This window comes from Thunnus thynnus, chromosome 19 (assembly GCF_963924715.1).
Source record: "Thunnus thynnus chromosome 19, fThuThy2.1, whole genome shotgun sequence".
In the NCBI taxonomy this organism is placed as follows: domain Eukaryota; kingdom Metazoa; phylum Chordata; class Actinopteri; order Scombriformes; family Scombridae; genus Thunnus; species Thunnus thynnus.
This window is the reverse complement of record NC_089535.1, coordinates 3,506,376-3,526,415: the sequence shown is the minus strand read 5'-3', so window position 1 is coordinate 3,526,415 and position 20,040 is coordinate 3,506,376. Positions and strand designations below refer to the sequence as shown.

The following is a 20,040-nucleotide window of genomic DNA, read 5'->3' as shown; positions in this document are numbered from 1 at the left end:
CTCAACTCCACAGAAGCTTGTATATTCTGCCTTCACTCGAATGCAACATAGTGTGATGTTTAAGAGCTACAACACAGAACATCAGAGATACAGACGATGAAGGAAGGATCAGTGGGGAGCAGAGAAAAGAGGGCAAAGGGATCATGAGAGAAACTGAGATGGAAAACTATAATGTAGGCCAACTGTTCACCAGTATTTCATCTTAGTTTTATAGGGGTCAGTCTTCATGGAATAGCTTGACATTTTGGGAAATTCGCTTATTTGCTTTCTTGCTGAGGATTACATGAGAAGATTGATACTTCTCTCATCTCTCTGTTAAATATGAAGCTACAGCCAGCTGCTGGTTAGTTTAGGTTAGCACAAAGACTGCTAGTCTGGCTCTGTCCAAAGATAACAAAAACTGCTTACTGGCACCTCTAAAGCTCACAAATTAATGTTTTATATTTCGTTTGTTTAAATTTGTACAGAAACAAGTTAAAATAAAACTGTTATTTTATGAAGGGAAATCAAGCCCTCAGGAACAGCGCCGGGCTTTGAAGCCAATATCACATAGCGGCCAAACCGTGTAATTACAAAGTCACATGATACTATTGGGCCCAAAAAGTCTTTTTCCCATAGACTTACATGGTGAAAGAGACGTCTGTAAGTCAGCATATACATATTTTTGATTGTTTTTATGTATTTGGGTCTCTGATGAGCCTAAGACCACTCAGTCAGTTTGGTGTGGGCTGGCTCGCTCTGTACTCATGTGATTCAACAAGCCATTCAGATTTGTTGCCCCTTCTTATGTCACCTGGGGCAAAGCTAGGCTAAGCTAAGCTAAGCTAAGGGCGAAAAAATTTGCCCGTATCGTGGGACTGGACTAAAGGACAGAGCCGCTGAAAACACCTGATTCTGCTCTGATCCGGAGCAGTTTACCAGCAGGAGGAGCTTGTTTTTTGAACTTTTGGGATTAAGTGGATTTATCTTCAGTCTCACCTCTCTACCTAGCTGGAGCTAAGCTAACACCGGAGTAACACACCACCTCAGCTGCTGTCATCAGTAATTAACATCTTAAATGCGGTGAGTTTATATGATTTTAATGTTACACTGTATGTAGATATCTAATCTATGTCTATAAACAGTAACGTCACTGCTGTAGTTATGCCTTTAGATTACCTTATTTCTAGTGTGTATGGAGCAGCTACAATGTTAGCATAGCTCTGATCAATCCAAAAGCGTTTTAACAGTTGTTTGTTTGTCGTCTTGTGGACAGACTTGACAAAAGGATGAATTCAGGCTTTTTACAAACCAACATCATGTTGTTGTGATTTTGACATCCTTTTGATCCGTGTATTGCAATTAAATCAAAGTAGAATCCAAGTTTATTTACACTCAAACTGGCTGTTCTGAACAGGGCTGTTAAGAAGGGATGTGATGGCCACAGTGGTGCTTGATCCTTGTGGTATTTTGATCAAAGCATGTCAGACACATTTTAAGAACCCAGGGAACTGTGTTCACTTGTGGAAAAGGGGTATAATATGGCCTCTTCAACACTGGATAAAATTACTATATGTATGTGCAAGCAGTCGCTTTTAATGATAAATCCATGGAGAATTATCACACAATTGCAATTTCACAATTCTCTACAGAGCATTTTACAATCTTTTAACTCATTATTCTGGTTTTATGGCCTAAACCTTTACTGTATGATTTAGTCTCACCACTCTCATTAACCTTGTTTCCAGCAGGCAGCTGGAAACAAGGTTTTTAGAACAAGCTCTAAAAAGCCACACTACCTGCTCAGCACCAAACGGCAAACAGACACAGTTAGCTGTAGACTAGCTGGTGAACATAGTGGAGCATTTAGCAGCTAAAGAGCCAGATATTTCCCTCAGGAGTTGGTAGAGAGTAAAAACAGAGCTAAAAGAGAGTGAATATTGGACTTACATTCACCAGGTGGACAGAAACACGACTCCACATGAATGATAATGTTGCTCCGTAACTGCTGATGTGGAAATAAGCAACTGTTTGCTAACAAGTTCAACATCTCAACCTAGAAGCTGATGATATGTCAGTGTTGTGTTCACTACTTGTTTCTGCTGAAAACTAGTGGCCAAAAAAACCCAAAAAACAGTTAATGTGGGTTTAAGCATCAGTCATGGTAGAAACATGAAGCTGCTGCTACGACACAAAGTAAGTTGAACCAGGCTCAACCTTCGCTGCATATGTGTTTCTCCAATTTTAAGAAATTTACAAAAGGCTGTGTGAACCAATCAGGGCCAAAACTTTTGACATACGTTCACTATTTCTGGGGATAGCGACCAAAAGTTACTTCACACCCACTTCAAGCAGTGATTGGTCAGCTGTGCGGAGGTAAGAAAGGAGCCAGGGTTTCAATTTATCTCTCTAGCTCTCCTTGTTCATTCATGACACAACTATTTCTGTCACTTTTCATGTGAACTCAGGTGGTTTTTTTATGCACAAATTGAAAATGTGCATAAAAACAAGTGGATAGAAACACACCTAGTGGAACAAATAAGTTCAATAAAATATGACCTCTGTAGAGATGTAACTGTCTTTCTCCTGAAGTTAACCACCCAACATGAAGCACCTCTCGCTTCTTGCATTTCTACATATGAATGGATGACAAATCTGAATCTAAGATGACCTGAGGACCACCCACAACCCAGAAAATCCTTGAGCTTTAAGTCACAAGCTGCTTTTTAAAGACCTTCTGGAAATGAGGACATGAGATTGCCGACTTTCTCCCATCAATCCAGCCCCACTGTGACTGTGATTACCTGAATAGGAACGTGAAGAAAAGGCCGGTGTGTGAAACCAGTAGAGGAGCGAGGAGGCCCTGAGCTTGTTTAAATCATTACCAACTGTATGACAAACACTGCTCCGCTGCTGGAACCAGTTAAGAGGAAACAAGAGACGTGTTCACTGCAAAGGGGGGAACTGTTTCGATGCTGCCGCAGAGGACCACCGGAGACTTCAACACATGGCAGAGGGGGACGTGACGAGAGTGGTTTCAACCCCTGAGAGGTGAGGTTAAGCTCAGGCACACAGGAGCCCCCACACGGAGCTGGTCTGGTGACATACCAGAGCTGCAGCATGGACGCCAATTATGTGCATGTTTGTAGCTAAGAGACTAAACAGAGGTTGCACCAAGCTGGACAGAAGAATTAGTTTTGTCTAAATGAAACAAATACAACCAAATGTTTATCTCTTTAAGGTTCTGTTCACCCAAATTACATAAAAAATACACTTTTTGAAGACTTAAAAGAGCACTCCGCCAAATTTAGCATCGCACTCCCATAAAATTGTTGCAGTCATGATGGACAGTTTTAAAAAATGATAGAAGAAGTGTCCCAGAAGCCTACTGGTCAAGATGCATGGTTCGATTCAGGCTCCAGACTTTTTGATCTGTTGTTATATCCCCCTCTCTACCCATGCTTCCTATCACTCTTTCAACTGTTGAATAAAGGTGAGAAAATGCCAAAAAATATCTTCAAAACCAAACACACTGAAACAATTTACTGATGAACATAACTTTATCAATTTGCTCAGAACTTCTGTGCAGTGTCTCCAGTTATAGCACAGGTTTTGGTTGCACGTTGGTACCAAACCTGAAAATATCACTGTGAAGACTTCAGGAAGCTGAACACAGTCACTGCACCCGACTGTCATGTGCCAAAAAACAGTTCCAACATGCAACTTCCCTAAAACAACAATCTGCTGTTTTGACATTTCAGTCGCCTAGAGAAAAAGCTTTTTTCAGAGTGCTCCGCCTTCAACCAATCATATATTCGATGGGGCGTCCTCTGGCTGGTGCTCATGGTGAAAAAACAATGTCAAACAAATAGATAGTAGCCTAAGAATAAAATAGATAATAAAAAGCGAAGGGGTGATGCTAGTCTATCATACAATGGCAGTTAGAGTGTTAATAAGACATTGTTGTCATAGAAACATAACCAATGTGCATTGCTTTATCAAAAAAGTACTGGGAGTGCTGGTATAAAGAGCTCCTAATCGCCCCGCCAGAGCTTTTTTGCCAGAGAAAAACGCTGGACACATGCCCTTAGAGGCATTGGTTGGTGTATTTTAGAACTTTGGACAGAACCAGGCTAGCTGTTTCCCCCTGCTTTCAGTCTTTATGCTAAGCTAAGCTAAGCTAAGCTAACTGTATTCTGACTACAGCGATGCATTTAAAAGTACTTCCGCACATTCTTCTTCCTTTTCAAAACGTGGTGCCTACTTTACCCACAATGCAACTTGTTATGCTAGTAGCAGCTAATGTAGCCTGGAGCTGTTAGCCTCCAGAAGAGATGAGGAGCTACAGAAGTCTGGTAACCTCACTTCTTTCTAACTCTACACACCCAGATTTTTTTTTTAACTTTTCAAACTTGTAATCTTCAGCCCCAACTGACGCTGACTCAAGTGACATCACTTGAGGCAGTTTAGTAGATTTCACAGCAGCTCCCTCTGGAGACACAACAGTAGTCACTATGTCACCGAGCTTCTAGCATTGCCTATTTTGCAAGGACACGGGGATGAACTTTGCATAAAGATAATCCACAGATCGCGCAGTCGACAGATTTTAATAGGGACTATTTATTCGGAAGAAAGTAGTTCCAGTGAAAACTTTTCATAGTAAGCTCTGTGGATGGTCCAGGGTAACCAGGACACTGGCTGGAAGGACAACTTGCTGCTGAATTTTTAAAATAAACTTTTTCCCGTTTTTAGAGCACAACAACCAAATTTCACTGTGAATTATTAAACAACACTAGAGGTAAGGTGAGTGATAATTGTTTCTTGTCATTAATTTAGTCTGAACTCACCCTTCAAATGATTCTTTCTCTTTAAAGCCACTCACACTCATAAACAGAATCGTTCATTAACTATACTCATTTTATATGAATGTAATAGATGCCACAGCTCAGTTGTTAGAGCATGTTAGAGGAACAAAGCTCATACAATTAACTATAAAAACTCTGCGCTGATTATAATATAACACACAAGTAGTGAGGCTCCATCAGTCCCAAGTCTTGAAGTGATTATCTGTGATGGCTGGGAGTGATGTTTGATCGTTTACAGAACCAATCTGTGTGTGAACGAGAGAGACACAGTGTGTTTGACTGCAAGTTTCTCTGAGTTTCAATTCATGGGAAAACTACTTTTAGTATACAAACACATCTCAAGGACATGTTAACAGGAACTACAAGGAGTCAAAAATGAGAACATCAGGACGTCCAGCTGTGTAATGAAACTTAAAACTTTTCTCATTTTGTAAGAAAGAAAGTTCAACTTAGAGCTCCATAAAGATGCTTGTTTTGTGAAAGAATAAACATTTTGGCAATTACACTTATCTTTACTTCAGAGAGTGACTTTTAATGGACCAAACAACTTATCGATGAATCACAAAAACAATCGTCTATACTGAAAATAATCGTTAGTTGCAGCCCTAAAGGCATTATACTACATTTTTACATCTGGAAACAGACGCTGAAGTTGAAAAGTTAATCTTGATCTTCTCATCCTGCTCTCTAAATAAAAGCTAATATGTTTTTTTCCCCAAAATGTGAAACTCTTTCTGTAATTTGTGATCATCTATGTCTTCTATTCATGTGGCCTTCTTTTACCCTGTTTATTTTCTGCTGCTCCTCTTCTCTGTGGACGACCTGCATGCAGAAAAACATGGCGGTAACAGAGAAAGGTGAACGGGGTTGAGTGATGGAAATGGAAAAAAACAATAGTGGGGTGTAGGACTGCCAACAGCCCTGAACCCCCCTATGTTTACAGCCACCTTTCAGACAAAGAGCTCTCTTCTGCAGCCAGTGTTTGCCAGCTCAGAGGGAGGCTGCGATCAAACATCCAGCCGGCCGCAGCTGCTCATCAGCTCACTGCTGCTTCTTGTTGAGCTGGTAATAAGCTGGTAATGGGCACCACTACCAGCTCCTGACAGCAGCTGGGGTTGGATGGCACCACTTATGGCCATCTGCATGTGGCACAGTTTACAGTGGCTGGCACACGGAGGAGGTTGTTGGACACAGTTTGTTGGAGGAGTTGTGAGGATCGCCACAGAAACAATGTCAGATTGAGACATGTCTTTGGAGTAATTTCTAAACGGCCACATCCAAAAAAGAAACTGGCAACTGGGAGATAGGGGAACAAGAAGACCAGTATTGAAAGGTTTTGGATGTACAGCAGCAGGGATTGAGAGCTGACTCTAAGTGTAGATTCAGGCACTGTAGACACAGCAGAGAGGAGTGTAAGGAGAAGAAAGAGAAGTAAAGAAAAGTAGAAAGTTGCATAATTATTTCTTTGAGACCACAGACTGACTTTGGCTCACCAGATCATGTCCAAGACCCCCCTTAGAAACGCCCCCGCTGAGCAGAGAATAATGGTATTCACCAAAATCCCTCAGACAAATTAAAGGGTTATGAAGAAAAACAAAAACACATTTTCTCACTAACTTCTGGTGGTATCTAGGCTTCAAGATATCTATCTGTGAGCTTTGTGTAGCCTGGATCCAGACATCTGAATCACCATCCACATCTTCACTTTATTCAATGATTCAATCAGGTTTGACAGCTGTTGTCGCAAATGGAAAAACAATCCACCAATCAGAACTTCGAACGCAGGATCCAGAATCGGGACATCAGTTTCCTACATAGGTACTCTACATTCATGAAAAATAGCAACAAAACAATTCCTACAGAAATTTAGGCAAGTGTAGATAAGATGAATGGAGCTGTACAGATTGTTGTAAGTCAACTAACAGAAATTAAACAGCATTTTTGTCTATTACAGATACATATCTGCTCTGTAAATCGCTTGTCCTGTGTTCTTTGAGGAAAATATCTGAGACCAAAAGTGAGAAATTTATTATTGTACCCCCTACTTTTACATTATTTCGATTAAATATTGTTCCATCATCCACTTATGTAGCTGGAGTCCTTATTTCCATACAGAAAATCTTTTTCACAAAGCCATAACATGTCGTTCTATTATAGGCAGAGCAGACGGTCACACTGAGCCTGATTGCATCCTGCTACACAACACAAGAGCCACAGACTCTGAACAACCTGAACAACCCACATTAGCTTTCCTTCTAAAGTCTCCTTCTTATCTCACCTACAAACATGAACACACGTCTTGTCCTGCACCTTTGCTTGTTGAACGAACCACCAAACAAACATTCACCAGGGAAAAGTGCACCACTAACGTCAGTTAGCAGCGAGATAGCTAATTAGTTCAGCTGCAGCACATTAAACAGCAAGTAAACCTGTAATGTTCTTCACAGTCCCTGTTAGCTAAATGCTGTCTGTCCATGACTTGTAGCTACAGCAGTTTGTTTACTTTGTCTCTGTTCATACGGTGTAACACCGGTAGCCTGCCAGCTGCTGTCAATCAAACACAGACACCGGCCGCCTTCGACACAGGGTTAGGGTTAGTCAATCACTCTATCCTCTTGAACTGCCTTAAACATGGTGGCATTCAGGGACAGGCCTTTCAGTGGTTTGACCGATCAGCTTCTGTTAGAATTGATAATGTGTCCTCCTCCTATATTTAGCCTTATTTTGTTTTCTCTGTATTATTAGGTTAGGTTGTTAGGCCAATGACACCCAGCTAAACCTCCCACTGACACCATGTGATCCATGCAGTGTTAACTCCCTCCTAAACTGCATTTAGGATGTAAAATCCTGGATGGCAAAAAGCTTCCTTCAGCTAAACCAGAATAAAACTGAGGTCCTAATCCTCGGCCCTGTGGACAACTCTGCAAACACATCCAATGCCCCTCGGGCCTCTGTCACTGAATGTGAGGTCCCACGCAAGAAATATTGTTGTTATTTTTGACTCTGGTTTAAAATTTGACAAACAAATCAACTTACTTGTTAGTACTGGCTTCTTCCATCTTAGAGCACTTGCAAAGTTAAAATCATTCCTGTCCGTTAAAGATTTGGAGACCGTAGTTCAAGCTATTATTACCTCTAGCCTTGACTACTGCAATTCTCTTTATGTAGGAATCAGTCAGTCAGCCCTATCTCACCTGCAGCTAGTTCAAAATGCAGCAGTGAGACTCCTTACTGGTACTAAGAAGAATTTTACAAAACTATTAATAACAAATTTAAAAAACATGTTGACATTAATTTTGACTGCAAAGAGGGACGGTTAAATGTGATTACAGAATGATCAACCTTCATTAATTGATTTCTTTGGACACTTTGAGGGCAGCATAACAAGCTTTAAAACACAACACTGACATAATATAAGTTGATATGTTGAACTTGTTAGCAAACAGTTGCTTATTTCCACATCCAGCAGTTACGGAGCAACATTATCATTCATGTGGAGTCGTGTTTCTGTCCACCTGGTGAATGTAAGTCCAATATTCACTCTCTTTTAGCTCTGTTTTTACTCTCTACCAACTCCTGAGGGAAATATCTGGCTCTTTAGCTGCTAAATGCTCCACAATGTTCACCAGCTAGTCTACAGCTAACTGTGTCTGTTTGCAGTAACATGGTTAAACAGAATCAGTGTCCCTGCTACTCTGGATAATCCACAGAACATGCAGATTTTAATTGAAACTTCATTGATCGTCATTTTTCAATTCTGTGAGCATATCAAAAACTATTTCCTCCACTTCCATTGTATTGATGTGGAGGCAGAAAACTGGCAGATAAATATCTCAAAACCTGAACAAATATAACAACAACTAATTTAGTTTATTTTTTAATTAGGTGAACCCACCCTGATGCAGCCTTCTGATCTTCTCCTAACTCTCATTAGTGGAGCTGTGTGTTCACATAAAGTCCAGAGTGGAAAAGGTCCTCCTCCTGAGGCGAGCTCTACCAGCTGGCCTGCCTAAAGCCACGGCAGCATGTGTTTGTGTGGTTAAAGAGATAAAAACCAAGTGAGGACACTCCGATAGAAAAGAGAATCGTGAAGCTGCTGAAATCATAAACCTGCAGGACAACGCTGCTCTTTTATCACCAATAAACTCTGAATTTGATATTCCCTTTCCGAGGAATGTTGTAAATGCGATAACGCCCTAAAGGTGGACAGCTGGGTTTTCCCTTTGGATGTAAAGACAACGGCAGAAATGGAAACTGCTGCTTAAAAGAGCTCTGAAACTGGAACAAGGTCATTCTGCTGGTCAAACTGACTCCTGTTCAGCTCTGCAGCCATCTATGGCAAAAACATATGTCATGTATGAAGCTACGTGTGTGGTGACATGTTTAGTTTTGGTTTTAAAAACATGAAAAACTGACTTTCAGGCTTCTTCGCAGATAGAGACGATCCACCATGACTGTTTGCCATCTCTAAGGCTGTGTCACCACCAAAAAATGTTAAATTTAAACCACTTGTAATACTTGTATTTATTTTTACTGACAATTTTTACTTATTTTTTTACTTTTATTCACTCTGTATTCTTTTTTGCATCTTTCTTTGTATGATTTTTCTATATTTTTTATTACAGTCTAATCTGCCAGTTTATTGTTACGTCAATAAAATCAGAAAATAGTGCAAAATGACTTTCACATTTTCCTAAAGCTCCAGGAGACGTCTTCAAACTGGATCCAAAATCCAAAGATGTGCAATTAATTATCACATAAGACAAAAGAAAGCAGCAAAACCTCACAACTGAGAAGCTGAAATCCATAAAGGTTCATGTTTTAGCTGACAAATAAGCAACTAACAAAATTGTTTCCAATTAATTTTCTGTCGATTAATTATTGTTTCATCTTTACTTTTATTCTTTTGGAGCTTGTTTTATTCCTTTAATCCTCCCGGTTTTCATTAAGTTTATTGGAAAAATAAACTATAACTTCACAACTCCTACTGAGGAAATAAATCAAAATGAAGCCTAATGGCTTATTTCCATTATGGTCCTCCAACATTTAACACTACGTACGACCAAAACACCAGTCAAGACAAAACAAATATAAAAAGCTGAAGTGTTCTTGGCTCTCTTCATGATATAAATCATTTGAAGCACAGTCATTTACAATAGAACAATTCTGTGGCGAATTCAGTTCATTTCAGCATTAATTTTAATATTAGTGGTGAGTCTTACATGTGAAGTTCAACTCTGGTGAACTTTAACAGCTGTCCAACAGTCCTGACTTCTAATTATTATTCCAACAAAGTTCTGTTATAAAACACCTGTGACGTCTATTCCTATAAGAGAAAACTTTCATCATTTAATTTAACAATATCTAAAAGACTTTTCTGATTTTGATTACACATTTTTCATTATTGTAACTGTTGTTTTGTGTTTGCCTGATTATACTGATAAAACAGAAGACTGGAGACAAAAGGACATATATAATATATATATATATATATACACTCACTTTATTAGGAACACCTGTGCAATCTAATCTCTACAACAACTCTGCCATAAATTCTACTTTTTTCTAATTTTGTCCACCGTACACCTCAATAATCAAAATAAAGTAGAATTATCACCTTTCTGCCAATGTCAACAAAGACTGAAAATGTAGAAGCTTCGTAAAAGTAGAACTTATGGCATAGTTGTTTGGATTACATTAGATTTTACAGGTGTTCCTGATAAAAGTGCTCTGTAACTCTTCATTAAATTAAATGATGAACAATATAAATGTCTCGGTACAGTAAAAATAGAAAGAAGCTCAGAGAGATACTGTGACTGTTTTGATTTGAAGTTCCCAGCTTGTTAGCTTGTTGGCTTGTTAGCAGTTAGCTCATGAGCTACAGCAGTTCTGTAGAGCTGCGTTTTTTTTCATGCTGGGCGAATGTTGAACGAGGCCAAACATTCTCAGTTTGCAGACTCTCAAATGTAAATATTTGCTGCTTTTCTCTGTTTTAAATCACTGTGAACTGAATATCTTCAGGTTGTTTGGACAAGGAAAACTATATGTAGACTTCACCTTAGACCCTTCACTATTTTCTGACATTTCATGCACTAAATAAATCGCTGATTAATCAAAATAAAAGAACTGAGCTTATTGATTAGCAGCAGCTGTGATTATTAGCGCAGCTACAGTAACGAACCGGCTCTGTGTGATTTTTGGATTTGCATCAAAATACTTGTTGATGATATCTGTGGATGTTTAACACACACTTGGCTGCAGAGCTCCGCACATTCCTTCACATATTTACATCACTGATTGTGCTGCGGTCAATCAGCGGTTTACGAGCCGCTGCTGCTGTTTACGTACTTCAACAACTCGCTCCCATCTGGATGTTCAGGTCAGAAGGTTAAGCTGGTTGGGAGCGACTGCAGATTGGGTGTAATTACCCGACATAAAGAAGATCCCTGACGGGGAACTTTTATGATGTTTGATTTTCCCATTCATCAGGATACCAGGAGGGCGAGAAGCAAGAGAGAAGAGGGAGAAGAGGAAGAGGAGGGAGAAGAGGAAGAGGGGGGGGAGGGGTGAGAGAACAGTGAGGAATCTAAAGAGAAGCTTTTAGTTAGAAAAATACCGTATTGATCAGAATAGACAACGATATTTTATGCTGGAAACTACATTTGACTTTGACTTCTTCTTCTACATTATGGGTTGTTTGTAGCATTAGCGTTGCTAGGCTAGCCAGTTTCTTACAGTGTGTTTATACTGAGTCTGTTAGAGTGTTTAGGTAGCCCAGTTTAACCCGCAGGAGTTTCTGAAGGCTCGTTCAATGAGGACATATTACGCTTTTTGTGGTTTCTTGTTATTTATATTAAGGGCTGCAACTAATGATTATTTTCTTGATTGATCGATCAGTTGTTTGTCCATAAAATGTTGACATAAAACGGTGAAAAATGCTGATCGGTGTTTCCCAAAAGACCAAGAGGACGTCCTCAAATATCTTGTTTTGTCTACAACTCAAAGATATTCAGTTTATTATCATAGAGGACTAAAGAAACCAGAAAATATTCACATTTAAGAAGCTGAAATCAAAGAATTTGGACATTGTCTTCTTAAAATACGATTCAAAACGGTTCATTGGCAATTTATTTAATAGCTGACAACTAATCGACTAATCATTGCAGCTCTAATTTATATCCTGTTATGATGTCAGATGTTAAACATGGTCAAAGTTTTAAAACTTGAGGCAAACATATGTAAAATTCTGCCTGCAAGTCAACAGTCAGGGCTTCAACCTGCTCTCAACGGCCGTCTGTTCTGTAGCTTTGGTTGCTAAGACTGTTGCTAAGGTGGTTGCTAAGATGTTGCCCACTCTCATATTTCAGATCTGATTCAGCTCCAACATGCACGGATGGATTTGAGAAGTTGACATTTGGAGTAAAGAAGGAGAAAAAGAAGTGAAATCCTGCTACTATAGTTTGTTTACGTAGCCTCCGGAGCCGGAGGAAGCTTCCTGAAGCTGACCAATCAGAACAGAGTGGGCTCATCAGGAGGCGGGGCCTTAAAGAGACAGGAACTAAAACGGCCTGTTTCAGACAGAGGCTGAACTGAGGGGCTGCATAAAGGACCAGTAGAAGATAAATAAGGAGTTTTTAACTGTAAATCATGCAAGTCAAAAGTCTTCAACCTGCTTGGAACATTTTCTTCTACTTTAAAGACGAGCTGATGTCAGCTCATCACATTTTTCCACGTTTCCACAGACAAAAATGTTTAATTGAGAAAAAAATCATGAAAAATGAATTAATAGATTGTTCTGTTGTGTGGATGAAAACCTCTCTCACCAGTAGCAGCAGTCTCTATACACACACCACACAAAACAACCTCTTGCACAAAAAAAAAAAAAAAAAATACCAAAACCACAAATTTCCTCAAACTCACGTTGCCTCCTCCTCACAAAAGAATATAAATATGGGCCTGGAAAACTTCACGATATGTTCCCTGCACCGTGTTTTTCTGTCATGGAGGAAATAAATTCATGTCGTGTGGAAACGAGACGAAACATCTTTCAACGTCTTTACTGCAGAAATGAACCGGGGTCCGAAATCATCCTGTCAAACGGCCAAGAAATGACTCAAAAAAGACAAACAGACAGTCTGAGAAACTGCCAGAAAAAATAACACAGATGCATCCAAGAGGCTGATAGAGAGCGTGTGAATGTGTGACTGATGGACAAGCTACACTAATGTGGGATTTACCTTCTGATTTAATGGTTTTTATTTCATTTTTTATGAGAGAAAATCTTCAAAGGATGAGGACTCTCTCTTCCTCTGGGATTTAGGATGTCTCAGAGAAATGTTCCTAACAGGGACGAGTGTGAAAGTGTGTCGCATCTTCAAAAAGTCTTATGCAAAAAACAGCTGTTGGAAAAGGGGCGTCCTCTTATATTCAGGCCAATATGGTAATTAAAAACATGAGCTATTTTCCAGGTGGACATCATCATCATCTCTTTTCTTCTACAGAGAAAGAAGGAAGAAGGGAGGTTGTGTTTTAACTCGCAACAATAAAGCACATTTAAATGTGTTTCTGTGAGCTATTTTTGGGTCGGAGGCGTCACACCCCGGCTAAATGAACAAATTTAAAGGATAAATGTATGAGCAGTTTATTAGCTGAAAAGCCAGTAAAGTGCTCTGAGACAGACATTAACTGACACCATAAAGCAGGAGGTTTTTATGTTCAACAGCACAAACACAGAGCGACACAGACTGGAGCGACGTTACATGTGTGTTTTTTTGTTTTTTTGTTTTGTGTGTGCGGTGTGGACTCCTACCTACCTCTTTCTCTGGGAGGTCTCTGGGTGAGGTCGCTTAACCGCCGGGTCCTGGTCCCTGAGGTGACGGAAGCGGCGCTTACGACAGGGCGCGACGTCCGTGATGTCACTCAGGCTGTCGTCCAATGGGGTCGGAGTAGAGGACTCTGAGGGGAAAGGTGAATCGGTCATGTGTTTGGAGGCTGCAACTAACGATTGTTTTCTAGATTAATGTGTGAATTTGATCAATAAAACATCAATGAAACATCTCCAAATGTCTCGTTTTGTCTGTAGATATCGCCACTGATCTCTAAATTTGTTTGAAATTTCGATTGACAAAGTCCAGAATTGATTAATTTTGATTCAAGTCTAATCTTGATTGAACTACATCAGATAAATATAATAATATCCTATGAAGTGCTTCTCAATTTATCTTGGGAACTTGAACTTGAACATTCAGATAAAAATTAATTCATTCATTTTACTCAGCCCTATCTGTCTGACCAGCAGTTCAAAACCCAAAGATATTTAATTTACTATAATGTAAGAGAATAAAAAGGATTAAATGCTCACATCTGAGAACATGAAACTAGGGCAGCAACTAACGATTATTTTCATTTTTCAATTAACTGATCAGTCCTTTGATCTAAAAAAGAAGAAGAAAAATCTTGATTGGTAAATTTCCAGGGTATAAATGGGATAACGCACTTCCAGGTGTGCAGCAGCAGCAGCAGATTTTAAAACACACAGCAAACACCTGCGTCATTCCTTGAAATTGAACAACCAGTTTGAACAGTCGGGTTACGTCATTCACAGCAGTTTCCAAGAAAGGAATGACTTTTTTCTTCTTTCTACTGTTTTCGAGGCTGAAAGACGGCGGCCGGCGTCCCCGCCAACATCTGACTCTGCTTTCATCACCTCTGCTCTCTCCCTCTGTTCTTAAACATGAGGATAGCGGGAGGACGAGTGTGTGGAACAACAACAGAGAGGCAGCTGGCTCTCCACCCGCGAATCGGCTCGTTTCCATGGATCAAAGAGCAGAAGAGAAACGAGGGTGGAAAATGTGGGGAAACATGCTTAAAATTACGTGTTCTTCCTTTTTTTTTTTCGTAGGTTAATTTTCACTGATATATTTCTCTCCGTTCAGTTTGGTGACAGCTTTCCACTTCGTCCTCCCTGTTTGAATGAACACACTGACTCACATCTTTAAAACAGTCTGTAAAAACTGTCTGTTAAACTCAACACAAAAGAGCTCCAGCAAGTAAAACTTTAACAAAGAAGACTAAGTACACAGGTGCTAATGACTTGATGGTTTGATCCTTTTAATGGTTTTCTCTTCTGTTTGTGATATCTTGTCGAAAACAATGAATCAAAAGACAATTTGTGAAGTGAAAGGAGAGAATTATCAGTGACTCTGCAGCTCCTCTCGGCTTTACAGAGCTTTATAACGAGTTTCAGCCCATTGTTTATCTGTCCGGCTGCAACTTTACTGTTTTAATTCACTCTCAGCGCTCTCATAGTGTTGTTTTCAGAGATAAAGCTCTACAAAGCCACTGTACACTACCTGCTCAGCACCAAACGGCAAACAGACACAGTTGGCTATAGACTAGCTGGTGAACATAGTGGAGCATTTAGCAGCTAAAGAGCCAGATATTTCCCTCAGGAGTTGGTAGAGAGTAAAAACAGAGCTAAAAGAGAGTGAATATTGGACTTACATTCACCAGGTGGACAGAAACACGACTCCACATGAATGATAGTGTTTCTCTTTAACTGCTGGATGTGGAAATAAGCAACTGTTTGCTAACAAGTTCAACATATCAACTTAAAAGCTGATGATGTGTCATATCATATGATGTGATATGTTGCTGAAGATTTCAGAAGCAGAATTTTTCAGGTGGCTTCCAGCAGCATGTTTATGGTTTATATTCTGGTGTTTGGTTTTCAAAGGGAAGTATACTTTTTAGTTTTTTAGTTTAGTTTTCTGAACAGAATGATGTAAATGACTTTATAAGAACTTTTTAAAACATGCTCAACCAATCAGTTGAGATGTCCTTTATTGGTAAAGAGAGTATTGCTTTATCTTTTTTAAATGTATTAATTTATTTATTTTTTAATAAAAGCTAGAAAAGCTCACAATGACAATGCTAACATGGAGATATTTAGCAGGTAAAAATGTTTACTATGTTCACCACCTTAGTTTAGTGATAGATTTTAAATGTTTAATATTTAATTCATTGCTTCTTACTGACTGGGACAAATAAAAGATCATTATGCACTAGAGCCACAACGATTAGTCGATTAATTGATTAGTTGATCAACACAAAATTATTCTGCAACTATTTTGATAATTAATTATTTGGTTTCAGTCATTTTTCAAGCAAAAATGCCAAAAGTTCTCTAGTTCCAGCGTCTTAAAAGTGAATGACTGTTATGATGTTGGATGTCAAAACATGAGGGGAACGTGTGTAGAAATGCTTCCTGAAAGTCAAAAGTCAGGGCTTCAATCTGCTCTGAACGCTTTGTTTGCAAAAATGACCTCAACTTCCTCCTCGTGATGATGTCAGATTGTTCGCTCCTGCCCACAAACAGCCGTCCGCTCTGTAGCCTTGGTTGCTAACGTTGTTGTAAAGAAGGAGAAAAAGAAGTGAAATCCTGCTACTATAGTTTGTTTACGTAGCCTCCGGAGCAAAAAGAGGAAGCTTCCTGAAGCTGACCAATCAGAACAGAGTGGGCTCATCAGGAGGGCGGGCCTTAAAGAGATAGGAGCTAAAACGGCCTGTTTCAGACAGAGGCTGAACTGAGGGGCTGCATAAAGGACCAGTAGAAGATAAATAAGGAGTTTTTAACTGTAAATCATGCAAGTCAGAAGTCTTCAACCTGCTTGGAACATTTTCTTCTACTTTAAAGACGAGCTGATGTCAGCTCATCACATTTTTCCACGTTTCCACAGACAAAAATGTTTAATTGAGAAAAAAATCATGAAAAATGAATTAATAATAAAAACAATCATTAGCTTATTACGCACACCAGAACAGGCTGTTCTGTAGCCTTGGTTGCTAAGGTGGTTGCTAAGATGGTTGCTAAGGTGTTTCCCTGTGTTGTCCACTCTCATATTTCAGATCTGAGTCAGCTCCAACATGTATGGATGGATTTGAGAGGTTGACATTTGGAGTAAAGAAGGAGAAAAAGAAGTGAAATCCTGCTACTATAGTTTGTTTACGTAGCCTCCGGAGCCAGAGGAAGCTTCCTAAAGCTGACCAATCAGAACAGAGTGGGTTCATCAGGAGGGCGGGGCCTTAAAGAGACAGGAGCTAAAACGGCCTGTTTCAGACAGAGGCTGAACTGAGGGGCTGCATAAAGGAGCAGTAGAAGATAAATAATAACTGGAAGCCCCAGAATATAAATATAGAGCTGGAAAATATGCAGAACATGTCCTCTTTAAGATTCTGGACTGTTGGTCAGACAAAAACAAGCAAATCAAAGACATCACTATGAGCTCTAAGAAATGGTAAATGGCATTTTTTCACTATCTTTTTTACATTTCACAGACAAAGTGAATCAATTAATGAAGAATAATAAATTCTAAAAAATAATTGATAGTTGCAGCCCTATTATGCACACACAGTTACTTCACCAGAATGGGTTCATGGGTAATTTGACAGCATTAGTAGATTGTTTTGTTGTGTGGATGAAAACCTCTCTCACCAGTAGCAGCAGTCTCTATATACACACTCAACACAAAACAACCTCATGAGCATAAATATCGAAACCACAGATTTCCTAAAACTCTCTTTGCCCCCTCCTCTCTATCTGTTGGTCCTAACTGGCAGCGGCACGCGGGCCCTCTGAGTCATTGTCGTAGCAACAGAGAACAACACAAGTTTTCCTTCATCAGACGAAAGGGGGGGCGGGGGGGGGACTGGAGTAAAGGGGACACCACCTACACCGCCCCCTCCAAAAAAAACCTTGACGTATCAAACCTGACCTGGCTTCATGTGGAGGATTTAAAGCGTGTGAGAAAGTGGAAAAATCAGGGATGTAAGTAACTGTGAGGAGGGTAAAAGGGTAAAAAAAAAAACCCTCTTAGAGCCCAGTTTTCTTCCCTGATAGGTAACCGATGTTCTATCTAAATCCATACTCCACTACACTCCATACATCCTGCCTCCAGCTGATGGCGCATTAATCAAATCCCGAGCCATCTGGGAGCAGAAGTCGGGAGGTTGATGGAGTATAATGTCAACGTTGGAAGCTGCTTGTATTTAAAGGTGTTTTGGGATTGTCAGTTTACGGAGGCCCCGACTCTCCGGATTACATAATTCCTCAGTGATGTCATGGTTAGTGTCTGGGCATGAAAAAAGACGCCTGGTGCAAAACACACTCAGCTACCATGACGACAGCTCAACGAAAATATCATATTTTACTAATCATGGAACTCTTGATGTGACAATACTTGATCTAAAAATAAAAAAAACTAACATTGCTGATTTGACAACGTGGCTGTTCTGCTCTGAGAAAACTTTTCAAGCATGTTGGATATGTTTGCCCGCACCTCATTCAGTGATGTCACAGCAGGTGTTTTCCATCAAGTCGGAGCACCTGCAACAGTAATTTTCTGCCCTACATGATTTAATGTTGACTTACGTGTTCGCATGCCAAAATTCAATACTTTCTGCAGGTGATCCATTAAAGTACCCTGTCAGAATATTCAGTTAATTTATAGTGAGATGTAGACATACTAGTACAAAGACAGAGTCATAACTGTAAAACTTTCTGCCTGTAACTGAGGTTCTTGGAAAAAAAAAAAAAAAAAATCCCCTTTCGAGGAATTTCAACACAGTACTAAAGATTATGTGGTGTTGTTGTAACTTGTAACTTCAATTATACCATCACCGGGGTATGTGATGTTAGTGATTAGCAGCACTTTAACCAGAGGGTCAGTGAAGTGAGCTGCTGTAGTGTTTGTAGTGAGATTTAAGAGTGATTGATTAAAGGAGACGTATGCTTTTAGTGATTTTCTGTCATTTGTATCCTGTTATGATGTCAGATGTTAAACACGGTCAAAGTTACAAAACCTGAGGTGAACGTATGTAGAAATGCTGCCTGCAAGTCAACAGTCAGGGTTTAAACCTGCTCTCAAGGGCCGTCTGTTCTGTAGCCTTGGTTGCTAAGGTGGTTGCTAAGATGGTTGCTAAGGTGTTTCCATGTGTTGTCCACTCTCATATTTCAGATCTGATTCAGCTCCAACATGTATGGATGGATTTGAGAAGTTGACATTTGGAGTAAAGAAGGAGAAGAAGAAGTGAAATCCTGCTACTATAGTTTGTTTACGTAGCCTCCGGAGCCGGAGGAAGCCTCCTGAAGCTGACCAATCAGAACAGAGTAGGTTCATCAGGAGGCGGGCCTTAACGAGACAGGAGCTAAAACGGCCTGTTTCAGACAGAGGCTGAACCGAGGGGCTGCATAAAAGGGCCAGTATAAGATAAATAAGGAGTTATTAACTGTAAATCAGGTAGATATTCCACTAGAGCCCCAGAATATAAATACAGATCTTGAAATATGCAGAATATGTGTCCTTTAAATGACCCTAGCAGCAACTACCACAGCTAGATGTTGGCTCTAAAAAACATCAGTATGATGTATTAATCACGTCATACTGATCCAGAGTAGCTGCTGATCATTTACTGCCTGTATTCGTGCACACACATTGAGAATATTAAATTCTCTCACACACTGACAGAGATCTTACCCCGAGCAGCAGGTCGAGCCGAGGCCAGGTTAGTCTGCTCTTCCTCTGGCTCCTCGTCGGTGCTACCTCCATACTCATCCTCCTCAGTCACCTCCTCCTCCTGACCTGCTGTTTGGTCTGATTTCACTGAATTTCCCTTTTTCTTTCCCTCAGAACTCCTACAAAAGACACCAGAGAGTGAACATTGATTTGGTTATACAATAGTTTAAAAAATCACATTCAAGCTTACATTAAGAATTAATAATACACATTAAATATAACATAAGTTTGACAACAAAGCTGATGAATCAGAAGATTGCAGTAATTAAGGAAACATGAGTCAAAAGCTATTGAGCAATTTATTGAGCAAGGATTTCCTGAGAGTTTTCAGTTGTCTGAACAACAAAAAGTCTTTGTTTGAAACAATGTGAAGTTAAACATCTTAAAATGTTTTTTTGTTTTGCTTGTGAGAAGTTGTGCAAGAGTTATAGTTGAAGTATGAGCACTGAAAGGAGCTGAGGGCTCAGTCGACATATGAGCGATGAAAGCAGTTTGTATGTTAGTTGAAGGTTAAATCACTGTAATGAGCAAAGATTTCAGGTGATGTGAAAGTGCTGAAAACAGTTGCTGAACAGTCAGGAGACGGAAGCGACATTTCAGCTGAAATAGGAGCGCTGCAGATA

General features: G+C 39.8%; 1 protein-coding gene across 3 annotated transcripts in view; it reads right to left on the bottom strand.

The window, feature by feature from the left end:
• xrcc4 (X-ray repair complementing defective repair in Chinese hamster cells 4) overlaps positions 1–20,040 on the bottom strand; it is a 40,217-nt gene that overhangs the window by 787 nt on the left and 19,390 nt on the right. For 2 of the 3 annotated variants that reach the window (XM_067574301.1, XM_067574299.1), the window contains 2 exons: positions 19,379–19,536; positions 13,658–13,799 (listed from right to left, as the gene is read on the bottom strand). In XM_067574301.1, the coding sequence (XP_067430402.1) occupies positions 13,658–13,799; positions 19,379–19,536 (300 nt within the window). Of the gene's footprint in view, positions 1–4,772; positions 5,667–13,657; positions 13,800–19,378; positions 19,537–20,040 lie in introns of those variants that run through there. The other variant, XM_067574300.1, reaches the window with a different exon arrangement.